Source organism: Cuculus canorus, chromosome 4 (assembly GCF_017976375.1).
Source record: "Cuculus canorus isolate bCucCan1 chromosome 4, bCucCan1.pri, whole genome shotgun sequence".
Lineage (NCBI taxonomy): Eukaryota > Metazoa > Chordata > Aves > Cuculiformes > Cuculidae > Cuculus > Cuculus canorus.
This window is the reverse complement of record NC_071404.1, coordinates 57,755,239-57,777,853: the sequence shown is the minus strand read 5'-3', so window position 1 is coordinate 57,777,853 and position 22,615 is coordinate 57,755,239. Positions and strand designations below refer to the sequence as shown.

Sequence of the window (22,615 nt, the reverse complement as noted above, 5' to 3'; positions counted from 1 at the left end):
GAGGGCATTGTCCAAATGCTTCTTGAATATTGTTAGGCTTGGCATCATTACTGCTTCCTCGGGGAGCTGTTCCAGTGCTCCACCACCCTTTCGGTGAAGAATCTCTTCCTAATATCCAACCTAAACCTCCCGTGGCACATTTTCCTGCCTTTCCCTTGGGTCCTATCATTCATTGGTCACCAAAGAGAAGAGATGGAGGCGTCATAGGATCATAGAACCGTTTGAGTTGGAAGGGACCTTAAAGATCATCTAGCAACCCCCCTGCCATGGTCAGGGACACCTCCCACCAGACCAGGCTGCTCAAGGCCCCATCCAACCTGGCCTTGAACACCTCCAGGGATGGGGCATCCAAAACTTCCCTGGGCAACCTGTGCCAGTGTCTCACCACCCTCATCATGAAGAATTTCTTCCTAATGTCTACTCTAAATCTTCCCCTCTCTAATTTAACCCATCCCCCCTTTCCCTATTACTACATGCCCTTGAAAGAAGTACCTCTCCAGCTTCCTCCACTCCAAGGACAGAAACCTTTCCTATAGTTCTTGTCCCAGCAGTGGAAACAACTCAGGGCTATGCTCTAAGACACCCTCCACCATGCACATGCTCCCTCCACCATCACGCACATCCCTTCCATTCACACACAATCCCCCTCCATGACCATGCGCATCCCTTCCAACCACACACAACCCCATCCTCCACTACGTACACCCCCTCCAACCACACACACCCTTCTACCACCATGCACAACCACTCCAACCACACACAAACCTCCATTGATACCAGCAGCAGTTACTGTTACAAAAAGTGGACTATTTTTTATTTAAGCTAGAGTTAATTTCCTTGTAAGTAATTGTGTTCTTTGAAAGTCAGACAGCATGTCCTTCTGACAGCATGTTTTCTTTCAGTGTTTTCTCCAGACACTGTTGATTCTTTGGAGATGATAACGTCCTGTGTTCAGTCTGATCTGTGCTGAACTGATGTCTCTTCTCCTGCAATCCCCTCTGTTTGGAGGTTTCTTCCTGTGTCCAAGGCAAGGTCAGTCAGACCTGGAGCCAGCTCCGAATTAGCAACAGTTTCGAATGTTGTTAAGTTTCCTAATAACATTAAAATTAGCCCTTGGAAAGTAACAGAATATGCACAATATTTCTGGGTAAGTTTACCCATATGCCTGTAAGCGGGAAATACATCCTGTAACAGCTCCTGTCTGGCTGCACACGATGGACGGCGATCGCTCCTCGTGTTGCCCAGTCGCAATAAAGGGCGCTTGCTTTATAACCCCCCCAAACTGAGTTCTGCAGACTCGACTCGCTGGCACTTTCGGTGCCCACCCCCCCGCGCCGCACACCGACAGAGGCGGCGAGGAGCGCCCCCCAGCGGCCGGAGGGCGCCGCTGTGCCGCTGGGGGGGTGGGGGGAGAGACACGCGCCGCGCGCTCCCAGCCCCGCCCCTCGGCGCCCGGTGACGCGCCCGGCGTAAACAACGTGTTGCACGCCGGGAAGGGTCGATAGTGACGTGAGGGGGAGAGGGAGCCTCCATCTTAGGTGTTAGGCGCGATCGGCGGCGGGATGGCGGCTGACAGCCGGGAGGAAAAAGGTACCCGGTGGCAGGGAGTAAGAGGAGGAGGAGGAGGAAGGGGGTGAAGGCCGGGCTCTGGGCAGGGAGGTGGATCGGGCAGGATCCTCCCCCGGCCCCGCGGGGCCTGCGTGGCGGCCTGCGCCCCAGGAGGCGTCCGGGGGGGGAGGGCGGCTTTCGGAGCCTTTAGTGCGGGGAAAGGGGCCCTGCGGTGCCGGGGGCCAACGGGCGCGGGAAAGGGACATTTTACAAGGACGTGGAGTGAGCGGATATGGGGGGATGGCTTTAAGCTGGAGGAGGGGATGGTTTAGGCTAGACAGTAGGAAGGAGTTCTTCACGATAGGAGTGGGGAGGCACTGGCCCAGGTTGCCCAGGGAAGCTGTGGATGCCCCATCCCTGGAAGTGTTTAAGGCCAGGTTGGATGGGGCCTTGGGCAGCCTGTTCCGGTGGGAGGTGTCCCTGCCCATGGCAGAGGGTTTGGAACTGGATGATGTTTAAGGTCCCTTCCAACCCAAACCGTTCTATGATTGCAGCAGCTTGGGTGGCAGCCAGTCCGTTAGCCTCGAGTTTGTCATTACTAGCAGCGAGTCATCTTGCAGAAAGTACTTGCTCTTCTATATTTCCTATCCTTTGTAGAATTTTCTGCCTGTGGACGTAGTTACTTTAAAAAGCATAAGCTGACGTTGGTAGATTATTTTGGCGATTTTTTTTGCTCGGCTTTTTGCAGTCAGTTGTGCTTTCTGGACTCGGGGTTGAATAAATTTAAAGAAATTAAATGTTTCTAGGGTAATGTATTTTCACAACTTTACAACCACCCATCACACAGAAGCTGAAGCCATCTGCGCGTTGTCTGTGAGGCTATGCAAGTCAGTCTTCACAAAATATTCCATATAAGAATTAAAAAAATAAGTTTAGATGAAGAAGATGCTCTTTGGTGGTTCATGCAGATAATAGCAGTGTTATAAAAAAGGAAAAGGTGGTGGTGTGGTTTGGTTTGCCTTGGTTTGGATTTCTGTAGGATATGTTTAATTAAGAGTTACTTCACAGGCTAGATATCCATAAAATGTCAGAGTGGTGAAGGTTTGCTGTCTCTAATATTTATTGTGAAATTAGATCACATGGAAAATTCCCACTAGGTTCTGTTGGAACTCATAAGTAAATTTATTTCTGATTCTTGATTCTTAACAATACTATTGTAAGTCTGGTGGGATGGGTTGCGATCAGGTTGTGTTGAAACAGATGTTAGCTGCCACCATGGATGAGCAGTGAAATGAAAATATTTAGTGTTGTTGTCTATAAATTTCTACTCATAATTTCTCCTCCTGGGCTTGATTTTTTTTTTTTTTTAATTCTTTAAAGTTTGGTCTTATCACTTATTTTATCACTGACAGTGGGCAAGTCATGAATAGCAGACAAATGTTTTTAGGTCTAGTATTTTAATTTGCTTTTAATTTTCTGGTAGCAGGTGTTAATGCACATTTTTTCTAACAGCTTATTTCTGCTGTAAATACAACATCGTATTTATGCCTCTTCTGGAAGAGAAATGCTGTTTCACTACTTTAGAAAAGTGGAACTAGATTTTGCATGGAGATTTAGTTGTAAATTACCCGTTCTTATCTCCCTTGTTTGCCAAGTTATTTTTTCCTTGGGTCCTTCCTTGAATAGATCTAATGCTAATGGCCTGCCCCGGTTACTTTTGTTTCAGGTGATTTAAATCTGTTCACAGAAGGATCCAACACACCCCAGAGTCAACAAAAGTTGAGCTGGTGGAGAACCCAGTTGGGAATGAATGAAAAGGACTCATTTGGACTTCTCCCTTTCAGCAGTGATGAACTCTTAAGAAATCTGTCTTCTACCGTTTTCGTGTTTCTTTTTTTGTGCTTTTTTGGGTGTTTTTCGTTATTTCTCTGAGATAATTTGGTTCATCACGTTGAATATTAACAGTTGAAAGTTCAGTGAGTGGAATCATCTTCTGGAAGTCAGTTGAGCAGAATACTCGATGCAAGCGAGAGATGGGAACTGTGTGTTCAGATTGCCCTTTTTGCATCACCAGGCTGCTAAATAAATCTGGAAATTTAATTTTAAATAAATTGAATGGATGTATCTGCAGAAGGGGATGTGAGGAAGACTCGCCTTGCTCCTGTCTTTTGCATACTTGTTTAAGATTCCAACTATAAATCAGGCCCATCTAATCTGGAAGGGGTTTATCAGAGAGCGTGTGCGACAGATTTGCCTATTCCATTGAGTTTTCCTTATCTTCTCATTTATTTCTGAACCAGCTGATAAATGAGTCTTTTAGCACCTTGGAATGCTTCTGCAGTAGCTAGGTTAAATGTAGTTTACTCAAGTATGCTGTTGTCTCACCAAAAGGGAAATAAAGCTAAGGTTGAATATGTGTGATCTGAGATGGGCAATATGTTCAGTATTATAATCCTAATGGATCTCTTTTTTGATATTCTCCAGTAAAACACTCTGGTGCTCTGAACTTGCCTAGTCCTCTGTGGGGAAGCACAATGTAAGCTAGGAAATTGTATGTTTAGCAGTTGCATAGACATGAATCTAACCCTTGCATGTCTCACCAGTAAAAGCAAGCATATTTGCTGTGGAGATTGAGATAACTACAGACATACAGGGCTGTTCCCCGAGAGAATTATGATGCAGCTTTGTGTTATATTTAAATGCCCTGTAACTGTAACCTACTGGGGAAAGGTCTGATCCACATCTCTCTGCACTGCTTCCTTTGCTTCACCTACAGCAACTGTGCAGTTCAAGGACCAATTCTGCATTCCCTTACCACAGAAATTGTGGAGAAATGCCATCAAGATAGCTAGCACACATGCTGACTTCAGAGTCAGTAGTATATCATAGAGAAACGGTTACAATACTAACTTTTTTTTGTATGCGTTGTGTCTGTACTTTAATATCAAGCTGTGAAACTTCTCTTGTGATTAAGTTCAAGATTTTGAGATAGATAAGTTGCCGAACTCTGGAGGACTTGTTTGCTGCCTTACTCCATTTCGTCTAGTACAGGACTTTTTACCTGCTGCTTTATGACATTGTATGATGCATCTTTTAGATACTGTCAACTACCTGAATCCTTGGAGTTTACTCTGCATTCCTTTTCCTGAATGCAGAAAATAGAATCGATCGTAGTATTGTAAATTGGAAAGAGATAAGAATTTTAGAGTTTAGGAGAAGAAATCTGAGATTCGAAAATTAATACCTTTTCTGTTGTTTTTACTTTTACATGCTTAGGTTTAGTTACTCTCATTTTTTAAGTGTTTGGAATATAAATGTGCTGTGTTAAAGCTGGTGATTCGTTCTTCTGCCAGAATTGCCATAAATTTAATTTGGTTTCAGGTAAAGTGAAACAGAGTCTGAATTAGTGACAAACTTTAAAAGTTGTGTAACCGAGTGCGGTCATTTGCTTCTTCTAGCCTGAATTTTCTTGAACTTTTGCCCTTTTGATCAAGGTGAACTAGTGGGGGGGGGGTTTCAGAGCAACTCAGAATTAATTATGCATCAAGTAAGTACTGCTTTCCTCTTTGTCAGTGAGGTGACCTAACTTATGTTCTTGTTGTTGACTTGCCCTGTTGCTTTTTCTACTTCTAGATGACCCACAAAATTCACCCTGCTAAAACAGCAACAACAAAAAAAAATAGGGCCAGGGGAGATAATTTAAGGTGCGTTTTTTTCAGGATTTTGAGGAGGCGAGGTCCCTCCTCATTGCTTACGGCACTCAGACTATCTTTCACTCTGCTTTTTCTCAAATTTTGTACAGGCTTTTTTGTTAAGCTTTCATTTGTAGGTCAGCTTTCCTGCAAAGGTTGTGTGACGTGAGGAGCCAATGTGGACCTAATTCAGAAGCCTAAATGCATCCCGTGGTGTATTTTATATCTCTTATTGGCTTTGTTTGATTCTTCCAACTGAAATTAAGTAAATCAAGGTCATGTTAATTTTTGCCTGGTGGCAGATCTGTAAACTTAAAAGAAATATTTGGGTTTGTAAATACTAGTTCTACTGTAGTTTATGAATCCAGACTTATTATAGTTGTTTTTAACTTCTTTTGTTTTCAGACGGTGAACTGAACGTTCTGGATGATATTTTGACTGATGCTCCTGACCAGGATGATGAGTTGTATAACCCTGACAGTGAGCAAGATAAAAGTGAGAAAAAGGGTAGGTGGCTTTGGTAGTGGATATCCTGCAGGAACATGAACAGTAAAAAACATCTTTCTTATTAGGGCTAAAGTCTTTGAAGTAGCACCTCTTATAACCTGATTGAAAGAGTGAAAGAGTTCCAGAAGTCTTTATTTCATGGGCAACTGCTTTCTCACCTGACCTTCCAAGCAAACAGTTAACGAGGTTTCCTTTTGTCTCAAGAGCAGTTGCAAAGTCTGGCTTGTTGTGAATTCATTTCCTGTTAGAAAATGACTGTCCTTTTTGGTTAAATGAAATGAAATGGAAATTGGGCAAGAGGGTCCCAGAGTCTGGTTCCAGCTCAGTTCTTGATTTGGCTTTAAGCTAATCAAACCAGCATTTAATTTAGCATTCTCGTATATAAAATTTAGAAAACAGATACCAAAGCCTAAAGGATTGCTCTTATTAAAGTAAAATGTATGTTTTGGAAAATGAGCTATTACTAACAAAGAGTTTTGAGTGTTGTTGTGAACCTTACAACTGGGAGATGTTACGTATAACTGCAATAGGGCAATAACCCAAAGTAGAGAAAGTAGGTTCCTCTGCACAGTTTTGTTGTGTTTATTTTCTAAATAACTTTGAACTTGATATCTCTCTCTATTTAAGGATCAAAAAGAAAAACTGACAGGATGGAAATCGCTGAAAGCAAGAGACAAAAACTTTCTGTTCATTCATCGAGGCAAATGATGCCAAAGCCTCCTAGTTCATCAGTTAGCAATAATAAGAGAATAGTGAGTACGAAAGGAAAACCAGTATCAGAATACAAGAATGAGGACTATCAGAGATCTGATAGAAACAAGCGCCCAGATAGTGATCGAAAGACACGCATGTCAAGCAGTTCCAGGGAACCTTATAAAGGACAACCAGAAAAATCTTGCATGAGGAAGAGGGATATTGACAGAAGGGCGAAGTCTTCTACACCAGATGGTTCAGAGGTATTAAATATTCTTGCTGCCTTATAAATAAAGCAATGAGACCTTTATAAGGCACATTCTCTTAGGACTGTGTGTGCATCATGACAATGTTACATGACTGCTGATTCGCTTTTTCTTTAAACATCAGAGAATCAGGCATGATGTTGATAGAAGACCAAGCAGATCCAGCCATTCTTCGAAAGAAGAGGTGAACTCTGAGGAATATTGTTCAGATCACGAGACCGGCAGTAGTGGTTCTTCTGAACAAGGCAATACAGAGAATGAGGAGGAAGGAATGGAAGAGGAGGAAGATGATGAAGGGGAGGAGGATGAAGAGGTGGAAGAAGATGGGGAGGAAGATGAAGAAGACTATGAACAGGATGAGAGAGATCAGAAGGAAGGAAATGACTATGACACACGAAGTGAAGCCAGTGATTCCGATTCTGAATCTGCCTCTTTCACAGATGGGTCCGTCAGATCTGGGACTGGTTCAGACGCATCAGGTAGCTGACATCTAACATGCTAGTGTGAAATATCTTGCTGTTGAAAGTTTGGCTGCTTTTTAAAAAAAAAATGCTTCCTGACTGTGTCAAAAGTAAGCCTTAGTAGCACAAGTCAGTAAGACGTTAATTATGAAATACTGTAGGCAAGGAAAAAATGTACTGGAAAGTGGTATTGCCTTACATCAAAACTTGTGAATATCAGGATTACTGATTTGAGGATTTGTAGTGGTTGTGATTGCTTTAGCCTTGCTGTTCAATGCTTTGAAACACTAGAGTTAGTATTTTCTTGGGTGTCTTAATGGCCTAGTTTCCTGTATGGTTCATTTCAAGTTTGTGTTTCGCTGTTCTTTATTCACCTAGATGAGTGACCTGGTAGACTGGTGTATAAGCACTATCTCTCCAGAGAAGGATAATTGAATCTTAAATAGTGACTGCCTTCAGCATAGGAAATCTAAACCTAAGTTGAAACAATTGGCTATCAGAGCAAACTTAGAATGAGAGAAATATGTTAAGCAGAAACTAAAAACATACGTTTCACAGTTGTATATTATAACTAGTCCTACCTAACTTATGGATGTGAAGTGTTAATGGTGTAAATACTTTTAGATTGGGCTTTTCATTGTTTTTTTTTTCTGTTTTGTTTGTAAGAAGTTACTTGCAATCCTGGTAAGATCTCTCTTGTATGTCTTCCTTGTTTGAGGTCTCCAAAGGTGATCCATTATTGCATAATATAATGCCTTTTTTTTGCTCAGCTCTGATGTTTGGAATTGGAGAACAGAAAGATGTAACCTAAAGACAAATGAAGCTGTAATAGCTGTTTTAAAAAGCTCCATAGTGTAGTATAACATGCGTAAGAGTAGAAATCTTGTGTGGCACAGTGTTTTGTTTTCATACCTCTTACCATTTTGTTGAGCTCTGAATGAATGAGTCTATATCGCTATCACAACACAGTTTGTGCTTTCTGTTGCAAATTTGGCTGAGGTCTGAAGAGAAGTGCTAAACCACTCTAACTAAAACATCTAGGAGATAAATTCTGTCTCTGAACTTTCCACAAAACTGCTAGATTTGGGGTGTTTGTCTTCTTTTTGTGAATGAAAACTTTTAGTGATAGACATTAGCTTCTTTTGTGCATGATAGTTTTGGGGCAGCAACCACAATTTTCATGTGTAAGCCAAATGTTCACCATTACAGATGGTATTTTCTTGTCTCAATACCTTTTATCTCAATTTAGTCTGCCACTCGGTGTTAAAAAAACTGCTTTTATTTGTTACGGTTTTTTTTAGATGAGAAAAAGAAAGAGAGGAAGAGAGCTAGAGGTATCTCTCCAATTGTTTTTGACAGAAGCGGAAGTTCTGCGTCAGAATCGTATGCAGGTATTCTTTCCTTTTATTGCTTATCATCCTGACTTGCGTAAAATTTTAATGTGTGATCTAAAATAAATGTAACTGGCTGTAGAGATGTATGGGGTCTGTAACTTTGTATAATTTGATATTGACTTCTGGCATGTTGTGTGTGGATACTTTTGGGGGAGGTAGGCTTTCTTGTCACTTTAATGCTATTCTGTTGCTTAAGTGGAATTTTCACTTTTTTTTTTTAAACTTGGAAGATGATGATTCAGTGACTAGTTTTCTGAGTAGGAAATTGTTCAAATACTATTTAAAAAAAAACCAAACCCAAACCAAACAACCCAAAACCAAACCAAACTAAAACTAAACAAAACACTCGTGCACATTGAATAGTACTTTTGTGTGTGTGGGTGCGCGCCAGAAAGCATAATTTGTCATGAATGAAAATTGTATGTGACAAGGCTGTAGAAATTGTATATTATCTCTATTAAGGCTCAATCTGAACAAATGTGCTTTGGCTAAACACAGGTTCAGAAAAGAAGCATGAGAAATTATCATCTTCCGTTCGTGCTGTCCAAAAAGGTATCATTTAAATTTGAATTTTTAATGCATGCCCCATAGCAAGCCATTGTCTCTGTTCATTAAAGTACCTGTAAGTAGTAATGTTCCGATATAAATCAGTTTGAGCATGTAATTGTTCTGAGCATAACAAGTGAATCTTGAGCTACTTTTGCATGTGTTGAGAGTAATATGCAAAAAGTTCAGTCACTTTGCTCCTTGCAAAGGCAACAGAGATAAAAAAAAGTGCTTACATTTGGAGAGGAACATTTCAGCACTGTCTAATGGACGACTTGTGTTGATAGCGAATGTTATTTATCGAAATAAGCAAGGAAATAATTCCTCTATATCGGAACATCACTGAATCATGCTGATTTTATTTTATTTCTTCTTTACCTGACTATCTAAGTTTTAGTTTTGATTTGGTTTCCCCTGGTATTTTGTGCTCTACAGCTTAGACTTCAAGTTGGGTGGTTGACTGTGATAAAATGGGAAGCAGCTGGGTGGGATGCAATATGTTTTGAAGGAACTAAATGACTAGCTACACTCAAAGCAACATTTGTAGTCAACTGTAAATATTTACAGTTTGGCTTATGTGTGACACTTTGTTTTTTCAGACCAAACAAGTAAACTTAAGTACATTCTCCAAGATGCAAGATTCTTTCTCATCAAGAGTAATAACCATGAAAACGTATCACTTGCTAAAGCAAAGGTATGTTGAATTTTCTTCAAACTGATGACTTTGTTTGCAAACACACCCACGTTACTATAGAAAAGCATGTAGATAGATGAATTCTTTTCTCCCTTGCTTAAATCTTGGTAGAGTCAAGGGTAACAGCTACTGCTCCTTGATTATTCAAAGTAGCTATTCTGCTTCCATTGTAACTTAAAATTTTCTAGACCATCAATCATTTATCTCATTGTGAGCAGGATAAAAAGACTCCTCAAGGTCTGTTTGATATTGTCCTAAGCCAGCCTCCATTTGGAATGCTGTGATAGTATTTTCTCCCTTCCATCAGCACTTGTGTTCATATCACTGTACTGTGGGGAGGTTCACAATGTTGTTTTGGCTTTCATCTAATGCTCTAAAACTTTTTTTTCTCAGTTGATTCAGGGTTCTGAAGCCTTACTGCAGAAATGTATGCCTGGCAGTGCTAGTGTAAAGGAGTTCTTTGGGAGGGATTCCAGTGTACTGGGTTTCAGCTGCTGAGGAATGGCACTAGGCCACTCTGTATTTGATGTGTTGTTTGGAACAACTTGTATATAGAATAGCTGATTTGCTGTTACGCAATTACACAGAGTAGGTGATTCTATTTGTGAAGACCTTCTAAAGTAGAACAACTTTAAAACAATTAAATTAATTTTAAAATTCCTGGGCAGGTTTGGCTCCTCCCCCTCTCCCAGCTTTGAGTCTGATCTCTACAGTGAATGCTGTTCTGACTGGTGTTTAGCTCTTTAGAGGAGTATATCCTTTCTGTGCTTCATCCACACTTGAAACTGCAATAGTGTTCTAGTTCCTAAAGTTCTTGAAGTAGATGCTTTGTTTCTCTACCTATAGGCATTGCAACTAGGCTTTCATGAAACTGACTTTTGTGATACCAAGGTGGTATGTTGTAGTTCACAGCAAGGCTTCACAAGCAGCTGAAAGCAATATGTCTTGACTGAAAGGTAATAAAAAAACCTAGTTCTCTGGTGACTAATGAACTGTCAGAATCAGGTAGGCACTAATCTGAGCACAGAGTAGGGCATGAGAATTTATTTTCAAGAAAAAAGGAAAGGGAGAAATATTTTCTTTGGTAGATCTTAGATCAGATTCTGAGGCTGAATTTTGAACATATTAAACCAGTGCTAGCTTCCCCTCTGAGTTTGTCCAGAGAATGAACTGGGGAACTGATCTTGCTGAAGAGTAATACAGCAAACTGGTGTTCTATAGCGCAGCTCTGTTAATACTTTAAAATAGATTGGGTTTTATTGTGCATGGATACACAACAGCTGAAAGGGAAAAGGTAGGAATTATTAGGAGAGAGGGAGTGTGGGAGGCTGAAGAAAACTGTTTTGAGTTGTCATGCCAAATTAAAATGTTGTTCTGGTGTCTTTCATGTTTCTGGCCATTTACTAAGAGTTTTAAAGTCTGCAAGCTATCTTTAACAGATCTGTCATATTAAGAAGATTATGGAAATTGACTGCCTGCCCTTCAGTGTTTTTTTGTAATTTGTGTGTATTATGTAATACATCAACTCCCAAAGTCACTTAAAACATACATTAAAAATACTGAAGGCAAAGGTTTTTGACTGTCCATCCTTATAACTGGGAATAAAATGCTATAGATGGACTGAATGCATCTGCAGTGTTCAAAAAAAAAAAAAAAAAAAATTGAAAAGCCAGTTTTGTTATGGGGCAGGCTACAGATATTTTCTGAAGGAACTGAATTTAGTAATACCTTTCTATTATCTTCCATCCCAGAGCACTTGTTTGGTCTCATTTTCCTTGTCTGCACTATATACTTCTGTTAGCTAAATTAGTTGAGATGAAGTCTTACATTTTGGTGGTGGGGTGGGGCTTTTTTGTTTTAGGGAGTGTGGTCGACACTTCCAGTGAATGAAAAGAAGCTTAATGCTGCATTTAGATCAGCAAGGAGTGTTATTTTGATATTTTCTGTGCGAGAGAGTGGCAAATTCCAAGGTAAGGGAAAGTGAACTGTTATCAAGGTAAGTGAAAGTGAGTTTTATGTGCAGTAGCTTTTCTGTTTTCTTTGTTACAATTCATGTGAAATCCTTCAGGATTTGCAAGACTATCTTCAGAGTCCCATCATGGAGGATCACCTATACATTGGGTGCTGCCTGCAGGAATGAATGCAAAAATGTTGGGAGGTGTCTTTAAAATTGACTGGATTTGCAGGTAAATCATTGTTTGTCTATGTTGTTGTTTAGTCACAAGATGTTATAATACTCTTTCTGTGTGTTACTCACTCGAGTGCTAGCAACATCCTTTGGAACACTCGATTCAAGCAGAAATCTGCCCCTTGGTCTCCCCAAATCCATGGCTCCATGTGACTAAACTTTATACTCAGGTCTGCACCTTACATGCACTATGGATTTTTTTTTTTTAATATAGAGAATTAATTAATTTAGAGATCTTTAGCGCTTGATTGTGATCTCTTGCACTGAAAAGAGAAAACTGTGTTCTAAAGTCTTTGAGTAAAAATAACTGCTCATTTGAGTAGAAAGCTGTGACTAAAAGGATGGGGAAATGCTGTAAGGACTCAGTTGTCCTCATCTAACATTTTGGCATCTGACTGAACAAAGAAAACGTCAGTGCTCTAAATTAACGTGTGAAATAGTACAGATATTTTCCATAATGTAGAGGTGGTGAGCAGTATGTTCATTGATTTAACTTATTATGGCTTACAGGAAAGATTTTAAACATCTCTTAAGAAAAATAACTGTATCAGTTGCATGGTTGTATGAGTGCTTTGGGTTCCTAGAAAGGCTAAATACTGGGAAGGTGAGACTTCAAATTGGCAGAAAATCTAGGTCGGAAAGGTCCTCTTGAGGTTACTGACCCTCACCTACAGCTCAAAGTGGTTCTAGCTTCATAGTTATTTAGGTCAGATGCTCAGGGATTTATTTCAGGAGGTACTATGACCTACCACCTCACAGAGACTAGTCTGGCTGTTCACATGGTGAGATAATAAGCAAGCACGATCTCTGTATTGTACAAAGACAGGCCTGAAAGTGCAAAGGGTAACAGGATTATTTTGTATGTAAAGTCCTGCTGTATGCATCCTTAATTTTTTTTGTTTGATTTTTTTTTTTCAAAAAACTGAAAATTATAAACAATGCCACTTCCATATTTAGGCGTGAATTGCCGTTCACTAAGTCTGCTCACCTGACCAATCCTTGGAACGAGCATAAGCCAGTAAAGATTGGACGTGATGGACAGGTTTGTTAATTAATTTTTTCTATAACCCATATCTTGTAGTGCCTGCTTTCAGCTTTGTATGTTACAGAAGATTTGGATTCTTTTTAGATCAGTTGTTACTTGCAGTTACTTCCTGAAGAAGAAAGAAAACAATAATGGTGCCAAGTCTATTGTCATCTTTAAGATAAACAGTGATGCTTCAAAACTATGTGATATATTGGATTTGTAATGTAACGTGCCTTGCATTGTATGGTGTGCAAACATATAGCATCAGTTTTTAACAAGTTCTTATGTTTCCAGCTATGTTCTATGTTGCATGTTGTGTTTTATATGCTATATTGCTTGGGGCGTAGGCTCTACCATTATAAAATATATGCTAAGTAAATATTATGTGGGGTGGCTCATTATATTATCAGACTTACCATAGTGCAGGTATGTTGGTACTGTCATCAAGTAAGCCAGTCTAGACTAAAATAACAGGTTCTTCTTTCTTAAGGCAAGGTGGGAGTTTCATAATCCTCATACTGTATGGAAAACTTAGTCTGCATTATTTTGCCCATAGACATGTTCCCTTATGTTGGGTAGCAGAAGTGAAATAATTGATCTTGTTTTTAACATGGTGTGAAGTTAAAAAAAGTATGTCGGTTAACTTTGTTTCTGCTAAATGGTCAAGGAGATACATTTTCTTAATGTTTTGTCCACTTCACTATAGAGTTGCAATCGAACGCGGGTTTCATCTTTTTTTTCTTAAAATTGTTGTACTGTTAGGTGCTGGGCAAGTGTTATTTGATGCTTGCTTCTCCCTGCTTTTCAGTTTAAGTTATTTGCTGAAGTTATCGTTTATCCATTTACGTTTTGTATAACCCAGAATGGATCTCTCTTCTGAAGATGTGTACACTGAGCTTTTTGCATTTATTGCATCCTTTGGGAAGGCATTCCACAGGCCTGCTAGTTACCAGGTTGAAGAAGCATGGTCTTGGATTGTTTTGCACCTGGCTCCTGCTAGCTTCATTTGATGGCCCGGAGCTCTTGTGCCAGAAGAGGGAGTCAACAAGTTATCTCTCTCCCTCTCTCCTGCAAACAGCTTGTGGTGTCGGATGCTCCCATCATATCCATCTTGTCCCCTATACCTCACATATTCCTTTTTCATTCTAGGCTGGAGAGACCCAACCTGCTCAGTCATTGCGTGTAGGAATTGTTCTCATTCAGTTATCCTTGATGCCCTGTTTTGAAGCTTTTCCATTCCTACTGTTTCCCTGTATTTTGAGATGCAGGGGTCAGAACTGCACCCAGTATTTAAAGTGTGGGTGGAATATTGACTCTTAAGTGTGTTATAATGACTTTCTCATTCTGTCTTCCTTTTCCTAATAATTCTGAACACTCAATTTGCTTGTTTTGACTGCTGTCAAGCCTTAAGCTGGTATTTTCATGGAGCTATCGTACAGTGAAGAACTCACTTTTGAGTGGCAATAGCCAATTTCATCTGGCTGTGGCTTTAAATGTGAAGCTGGGATGGATTTTTTTTCCTACATATGTCACTTTTCTCTCTGGAATAGGTTAGCTATTTCTTTGTGATGAAAAACAGTCCTGATTTTGTAGCAAAACAGTGATGTGACTTGTATGTCTCATGGGAAGATATTGTTGCCCAGAGTGTTGGACTATTTTATGAAAATTCTAAGTAGTACCTAAAGAATGAAAGGTAATGTAAGTGAGTTTTGCTCTGTCTCTAGTGATACTGAAATTTCTTTGAAGTGTCTTTTTTTTCTTTATTTTAATGTATGTTGTCATTGTATTTGGGGAGAGTTTCATTTCTTCAGTTTATATATCACTACTGAACTTCTAACTAATTTCAGGAAATTGAGCCGGAATGTGGAACCCAACTTTGTCTTCTCTTCCCTCCTGATGAAAGTATTGACTTGTATCAAGTCATTCATAAAATGAGGCACAAGAGAAGAATGCACTCACAACCCCGATCAAGAGGACGCCCATCTCGTCGAGACCCTGTTCGGGACGTGGGAAGGTTAGAAACGTTCTTTGGACTGATAATAGGCACATGTATCAGAATAACGTGATGGAGGAATATGATTCGTCAAAGCTTTCCCTGCGATAAAGAAGAGAGAAAATCCTCAAATCAAGCTGCATGGACAAGTTTGTGGCTTCATTGAGGATTTCACATTGTTCCCCGGTCTGTCATTTTTCAAGAGGAAAATGGGGATCTTTGCTTTTGCAGAAAAAAAGCTCTTAAAGTGCTATCTAGTTTAGATTAGATCATTATTGAGATAATGCAACGTGTAATACTAGCTGTAGGTAAGCTTGGCTTGATTATGAACAGGCTAGATGGAGAGAAGGAAATATTTATATGCCAAAAATGTGTTAATATCTTGTAAAAGCCTTTTCTTTCAGGTGTGTCTCTGGATAAGCCTTATCAAATATGGGACTTTTATAAGGATCACTTAGAATTTTGCAGAAGATGCCGCCTCATTTTGAGGATAAAATATTTAAGTTATTTTGATATTCAAGAGGAGCATTATTGGGACTGTTTCAAATTGTGTCACCGTGATGTGTTAACCCCATTGCCAAATATTCTCTAACATGTAACCACTGAATTCGCACATCTTGCTGAGCTTCTGAAAACAGTAGGTCCTTTCCAAAAGGGATCAAGTGGCCCCTGGAGACCCGGCAACAAACCAAAAAGAATGGCTGTTGCTGTGTCTGTATATACAACCCTTCCAGATGCTGGCAGTACCTGTGGACTTAAAGTGTTTTTAGAGGATCGACATGGTTATTGATCACTGCTATATGAACTTAACATCATTTTCCAGAAAAAAGGGGGTATATCTTGTTACAGAATTGGAGAAGTCTTTGCAAAGAACTGCTATTATCCCTTCTGCCAAACACCTTTTCCCCGTGTAGCCACTTTGCATACAGACTGATGTATGATTTGGGCTGAAACCTTTGGTTAAGTTTCCTCTTTGTGGAAACATCCTGTGGTAGGTACAGATACCCAACAAGAGTCCCCCATTTCCTTGAGCTTAAAAAAAGGACACTGTAACGCATAGGTAGGAGGAAACCTGGCAGCACCCCCCTATTTTTGGCTTTAAAGGACTGAACACCAAGATGCCTTTTGAAGTTAAGCTAAGAGGTTTCCAGTGCAATAAAGTATATACAAGTGAAAGTTTTGCAATGGACTGCAAACTATACATATAACACCACCACACCTTCTCAAGCCCGCCAGGGCCTCCATTTATGTGTGTGGCTTGCAGCTTAAAGTCAGTAGTTGGACTACTATATGAACTGTTTCTATCATATTTTATACCGGTCGTAAATGCACTCTCAAAACTACAAGAAAGCGGTATGTTTATTCTTTACACCAGCTTTTATTTTCCTTGATCTGATATTGCTATAGATGCAACTGCTTTGGTTTTTGGGCGTTTTGCTCATAGTATAGAACCTGCTTTCGTTTGAAAAGCTTAGTAACTGGGTATGGTGGGCTTTAAAGATTGTAGTCGGGGAAGGGGGTGGAGAAATTACTATAAAACTAAAAGCTATATGAGTTTGTTACTCAGTAAGCAAGTTGCACAGTAATTACGCAATTTAAGAAAGTGTTAATTTCTTGTCATAAGTAATTATATTGCTGGGATGTTGGGGAGGGAACGGATTTGAAGCTGCTTTGTGTTTAGAAACACTGTTAATGTTAGCACTGGAGTCTCCCATTAATGTTCATGTACCTCGATGGAGCAAAATTAGCAGTCAGTTTTCAGTTCTTAAACATAAAAGCAACTGGAGTATAATTGTTTTATTATAAAACTTCCTGAAAGCAAAGTTCTTAAAGATAACATCGATAAAGAGCTGTCTATATAGAAAAGAGCCTCTGTTATTCTAATTATTAGGAAGCTTAAGCACTCCTAAACTCTCTGTAAAAAGCACCAATGCATTGCTGGTAAATTGCTTATAACGGAAGTTGTTAGAAATAATATCGTTGGCCTGCCCAGTTAGAAAAGCCACAGTGTAAGAAGCAGTTTCAAAAAGCATGCAGTTTCATTTATGTATGTTATGAAAATAGACCTTGTACGGCATTCATTACCCCATAGCTATCAAATACAGCAGTGTCCGTACCTTCTGATTGTAATGATATATTTTTACCATTTTCACTGTATTTAGTTCTGTAAATTATTTTGTTATCCAATAGGTTGTTTCAAAATGTAATGTGGGAAGTGTAATGTTAAAGCCTAAATCTGAGTTTGTTTTAGATGAATTTGTTACCCTTTCTTTGGTACGAAGGTACTGTTGGGTAGAGTTCCTTCCTTAGCTACAAGAGCTCTTGTAGCCAGAAAGTACCAGTGGAAAGTATTTAGTCAAACTATTGTGCTGATTATTTGAATTCAGATTTAAAACTGTAGAACATTTTTAAGCAGATCGAATTCAGAATTATTAAATTGAGGTACTGGGCAGCTCAAGCTATTCCTTTGAGGTACTCTGCTGTGGCGAATACTTCAAGCAACCTTGTTTAATCTTTGATATCTAATTTGTATAGGCGTCGACCAGAAGATTATGATATTCATAACAGCAGAAAGAAACCAAGGATTGACTATCCCCCTGAGTTTCACCAAAGACCAGGTTAATATGGTTAATCTCTTACTATGAAGATTTGTGTTCACCAATTCACAAGTGTTTTATCCTGTAGTATATACTCATCAATATTTTACTTTTGAGTTCATGTGTGGGATATAAAAGTGGGACTTGTCCCAAGTGCTGCCTGCTGCTTTAACCCACCTCTCACGGAAGTCAGTGACACTGTTTCACTGGTATGAGAAAGAGAAATGAGTTAATCTTGGCTGAAGGCTTTTAAAATTTGTACATTATTGTGAATGATCCTCTCAAGCACTTTGTTAATATGGGCACAAGAATTGTTTTCACTGACTTGTCAGAGCACTGATGGTCAAATTAAAATGTTTATCAGAAGTTTCTGACTGGGAAAGTCAGCTGAGTTTGCTTGACTGTAACATTGTGTACAAAATCCATTAGAAAATGGCTTCAAGATTTGCCCAGATGAACACATTCTCCTAAGCAATAACTAGTAACAGCTATGTGCTGACTTGCACGGGTCAGTACTCTTCAAATTTGTGGGCATTCCCAGTTAATTTGCCTAAGATGCAAGTCTTTATTTGCACAGACACCGCCTTGCATATTTGTTTATAGTGTGTGCAAGTTCCTATGGGTATATCTGTATAATTTTTTTGTTTATACGTTACAAGATTTTTCTGTACTATCTGCAGGATTTTGTAAGTTTTTGAGAGCATGATTGCAAGTAGGCACAACTTCATAGCTGACGCAAAATGAAAGGACAGTTTCTAATTAGTTTTTTTTTTTTAAATGTTAACTTGAGATAGTAAATTGAATTAATGCTGCTTGATGTTCGAACAGGGTATATAAAGGATCCCAGATACCCCGAAGTAGACAGGTAAGGTGTGTTCATGTTATTCATTTTTATGCCCTGGTAACTTGTCTATATGAATAAATTGGATTTAGTTCTACAAATTTTTATTCCCAACAGACGATTTTCAGGAGTTCGACGAGATGTATTTTTAAATGGGGTAAGTTGGTGCATGTAGACTTTTGGGGAACTTCTTGTATTTAGCTTTCTGCACTTCCAAAGAACACTCATCACAATGTTCATGTTGCTGTCTTTCATTTTAGTCCTACAATGATTACGTGAGGGAATTTCACAGTATGGGACCACCACCACCATGGCAAGGAATGGTTTGTGTCTTGTTCAATTCAATTTTTCTCTGTAGAGTATGGCTTATTTTCTTTCGTTTCCTTCTAGAGGAGCCTATTATATTCAGTGTGCTCTCTTCCCTTTTCCTAAAATGTATGTGAAGTTGTGGGGGCAAAAAATGTTTATATCCAGTATTTTCTAATTTACTTAGCTCTCAGCAATAGTCCAGCATTCTAGTAAGCAGTACCTCAGCAGGAATCTGGCTTGGCTTGAACCTGGAAGAAATGGAAAGCTCTGAGCAAATAACAGAACCTTCCTTTAGCTTATACAGGAGGGTGTGATGAATATTTAGTAGGATAAAAAATTTCATAATAATTGGCTTTTTCTCAAACAGCAAATGCATTTAAAGAGATGGACATGTTGCAGGGGCTCATGGAATGGACTTTCATGCTCTAGTGTTACGCCAAGGCTTGCTTTTGGCTACGGCAGTGAAGCATGCAGTAAAGTAGCAATGTACTGCGCACTGTCATCTAAATAAGTCTTGCTGTATTGCAGCCTTCACTGAAATGCACTTTTTTCCGAGTCAGATGAGTATATCTAGGAGTGCACAAATCTGCAGCTACATACGTGAAAATTAATTGATAGTTCACTTGTATGGCTGTGGTTTTGGCATCATGTCAGGAGGAGTAGGTGTTATACCTAGTTATTTCTGTTATATTTATTAATTCTGGTCCTGAGGATCTTGATTTTGGATAATTAATGAGTCTGACTCATTTGTATACCAACAGTGAGCAAAAGGCAGGGCCAGATGTAGAGATGCTACTATAACCTCTCATTTTTCTCAGCTAAAACACCATCCTTGTTTGTCCTAACTGAAGAAAGTAAACAAAGCTGCCAGAATGGGAGGAAAATAGTTTTTTCAAACACAGCTAAGCCTCCAGGCTCCCATTTTTCTTTTTTTTTTTTTCCTGCTCTTCCCCATTCTGTGTGCTGTCCCAAGTCATCCTAAAATCCAGCACTTCCACCTACATCTCTTGTGACAAAAATGTGAGCAAAGATGCTTCAGTAGTATGGGAAAGAAAGGCCTTGCTGACTGAAGAAATGGAAGAGAGCATCCAAGAGATGTCTTGGCTTTTTTCGTAAAATACTGTTTACTAGCCTTTTGTCAAATAATTTGTCTTGCAGATTAAGTTCATTCATTTAAAGTAAGAATATATTCATAAGGAATGGCACTGAAAAGACTCGTTTCTGTGTCTGGACAAAATTCACATTCTGTACGTGTAGATTAAAAAAACCACATGTTTAAGTAGCAGAAGTTTTAACGTATGGTACCGGTTTGAGGCAGAATGGAAAGAAGGCATGTCTGGGGTTTGGGGAGGGTAATGGCCAAAGTTCTAAAAAGCAATGGTAAGAGAAATAGTAAAGCGTGCCAACTTAAAGGAAAATGGTCTGCATTCAGTTAGGAGGCTGTGATCAGATATGTTTAGTTGTTTTCCATCTAAATGAAAATAATCTCTGCTCTTAATTCCCAGCACTCAGCCTTTTGTGCTTTCTTCTGTTTTAATACACTCAACAAACTTCCTGTGACTTTCTTGTAGCCACCATATCCAGGTATGGAGCAGCCACCGCACCACCCTTACTACCAGCACCATGCACCTCCACCTCAAGCTCACCCTCCGTACTCAGGACATCATCCTGTACCACATGAAGCAAGATACAGAGATAAACGAGTAGTAAGTGTCCACAGGGGCCGAGGGGTATGTGAGTCTGCAGGCCAGAGTAGGAGTTCTGGAGTACAGATACAGCCTAACCTGAGACTTGTTGATTTTGATATACTGCATTTTTAAGACCTGTATTAGTTTTCCTTGAAAAGATCAGTTACTTAGATTGACTACAGATTTCCGGCATCTTTAAAAAGCCTTTCTCGCAACTGATGTGAAAGTGCAAAATTTACAGAACATACTCTGTCTAGCTCTGAAACTCTTCGTGCTGAAGCCCAGCATCCATAAGGATGTTACAAACATTGCTTGCAGTGGTGCACAGGAAATTATCAACAGAAAAGTTTGTATTTTATAACTTTTTACAGGCACATCGAAAAACAAGACAGGTTGTTAAATAATTTTTATTAGCTGGCTTTGAAGGCTGCTTAGCTTTCAGATGCTTTGCTGGTATCTGGCATTTGAACCTCAGCTTCTGCAGAGTGGAAGCACAGACATGGTGCTTGCTGCCCAGGAGATTGAAGAAGAAACTTGTGTTTATGGATGCTGGATATTTTGTTTTGTTTTTTTGTTTTTGTTTCAATAGTGGGCTTTTGCAAGAGTTACAGCGAGTCTTGTGGATAAGGGAAGGGAGGGAATTTTAATCTGGGAAAGAAAATAAACAGAGCTGTCCTTCCATCGCAGCACGACTATGACATGAGAGTAGATGACTTTCTTCGCCGCACACAAGCAGTTGTCAGTGGTCGGAGAAGCAGGCCTCGGGAGAGGGACCGAGAGCGGGAACGGGACCGTCCTAGAGACAATAGAAGAGACAGAGAACGTGACAGAGGCCGTGATCGGGAAAGGGAGAGAGAGAGGATTTGTGACCGGGACAGAGACAGAGGTGAAAGGGGCAGATACCGAAGATAATCCATCTGGAACCAGCACTCACTTGAAACAGAAAGAGCTTGTATTTTTTTGTGTGTTTACAAGTAGTACATTTTATTATTTTATTTTCAACTGTCTACTTAAAGTTCGTTGTGTAGAAGGATTTATAATGACCCTCTCTATTCCAAGCATGCAGTGAACTATGAACTGGAAAAACTTAAATCAGCCAAAAATAAAATACGCAAAGCTGACACTCAACTTCACATTTCTTTTGGAGCAGAATGGGAAACAGCTAAGAATGTAGATATTGATTAATTCTCAGTAAGTGTTCATCTACTTAGTGATTTCATTCTAGGTTTTTGAATACTGATGGATAACTGCCTTTTTTTATTTTTTTGCTTTGATGTTTTCTTCCTATAGTTTCACCTGGTTCAGTGGGAGAATGCTGCTATTGAGTATGCAAATATTGAAGTTTTTGTTTGTTTTTTTTTTGACTGTATGGCAGTGTTGTAGCAGCCTTTTTTCTTCCCCCTCTGCCCATTTTTTTAACCTTATCTGTAAAGTTAAGTGTTTTTTTCAGTCTTCAGTAATGAAAGCAATATTAAGAAGACACTATTGATATCTAATTTTTAACCTTTTTTTAAAATCTTCCCATGTTCAGTAACATTTTGGTCAGTTCTCTTGTCTAGTCTCCTTTCAAAATGTACACATTGCTTGCAATGTTCACAACCTGCGTGTGTGGAACCGGGCAATATTGCTGTATTCTACATTGCTACCATTTTTTTTTTTTTTTTATAAAAATAAATTGGTAACTATTGAAATGATTAAAATTCCAGATCAGATTTCTTGGTCTTCTGAGCTTGCCAGCTTTGGTAGTTTCTGGCAGTTCTAGGAAAGCATTTGTGTTCCAAAACAGTTTAAAGGTTCTTGTGAATTTAGGAGGAGGGCTTCTGAAATAAAAGGTAATTGGTTTTCTTTGTTTCCGCAGTTAAGTAGTCATTTTACAGCTCCTGTGGCTAATCACAGTTAAGGCCCTACTGATATTTGAGCTATTGGGAGGCTGTCCTTAGCCATAATGAGAGCTGTCTCCTAGAAGTGAGAGAGACCTGCAAGATCCAGACTCTCCCATGTCTTCTTGGTAGTGATTACTGTGTCACTTGTAATTTCTCTTAAATAGGAAGTATTTGAATCTTAATTGCCAATGGTAAAACTGTGAGAAAAGTAAAACTTGTAGTGGAAGTTGTTCAGTTTCTCTAGCAATTTCTGAGTTCTTAAAATTTATGACTTCATTCTTCAGTGTC

The 22,615-nt window shown here is 39.4% G+C and overlaps 1 protein-coding gene across 2 annotated transcripts; it reads left to right on the top strand.

Moving 5' to 3' along the window:
- Nucleotides 1–1,459: 1,459 nt before the first annotated feature.
- YTHDC1 (YTH N6-methyladenosine RNA binding protein C1) lies at nucleotides 1,460–21,701 on the top strand. Of its 2 annotated transcripts, XM_054065152.1 has the most exons (17): nucleotides 1,460–1,590; nucleotides 5,646–5,747; nucleotides 6,375–6,703; nucleotides 6,831–7,185; nucleotides 8,469–8,558; nucleotides 9,060–9,113; nucleotides 9,707–9,801; nucleotides 11,663–11,771; nucleotides 11,870–11,987; nucleotides 12,947–13,031; nucleotides 14,864–15,030; nucleotides 17,545–17,627; nucleotides 18,435–18,471; nucleotides 18,565–18,604; nucleotides 18,708–18,770; nucleotides 20,328–20,462; nucleotides 21,132–21,701. In XM_054065152.1, the coding sequence occupies exons 1-17, from the start codon at nucleotides 1,563–1,565 to the stop codon at nucleotides 21,354–21,356; spliced, it is 2,115 nt and encodes a 704-aa protein (XP_053921127.1). In that variant the 5' UTR covers nucleotides 1,460–1,562; the 3' UTR covers nucleotides 21,357–21,701. The 2 variants fall into 2 exon arrangements, with proteins under 2 accessions (XP_053921127.1, XP_053921128.1); XM_054065153.1 differs by lacking the exon at nucleotides 9,060–9,113.
- Nucleotides 21,702–22,615: the final 914 nt, after the last annotated feature.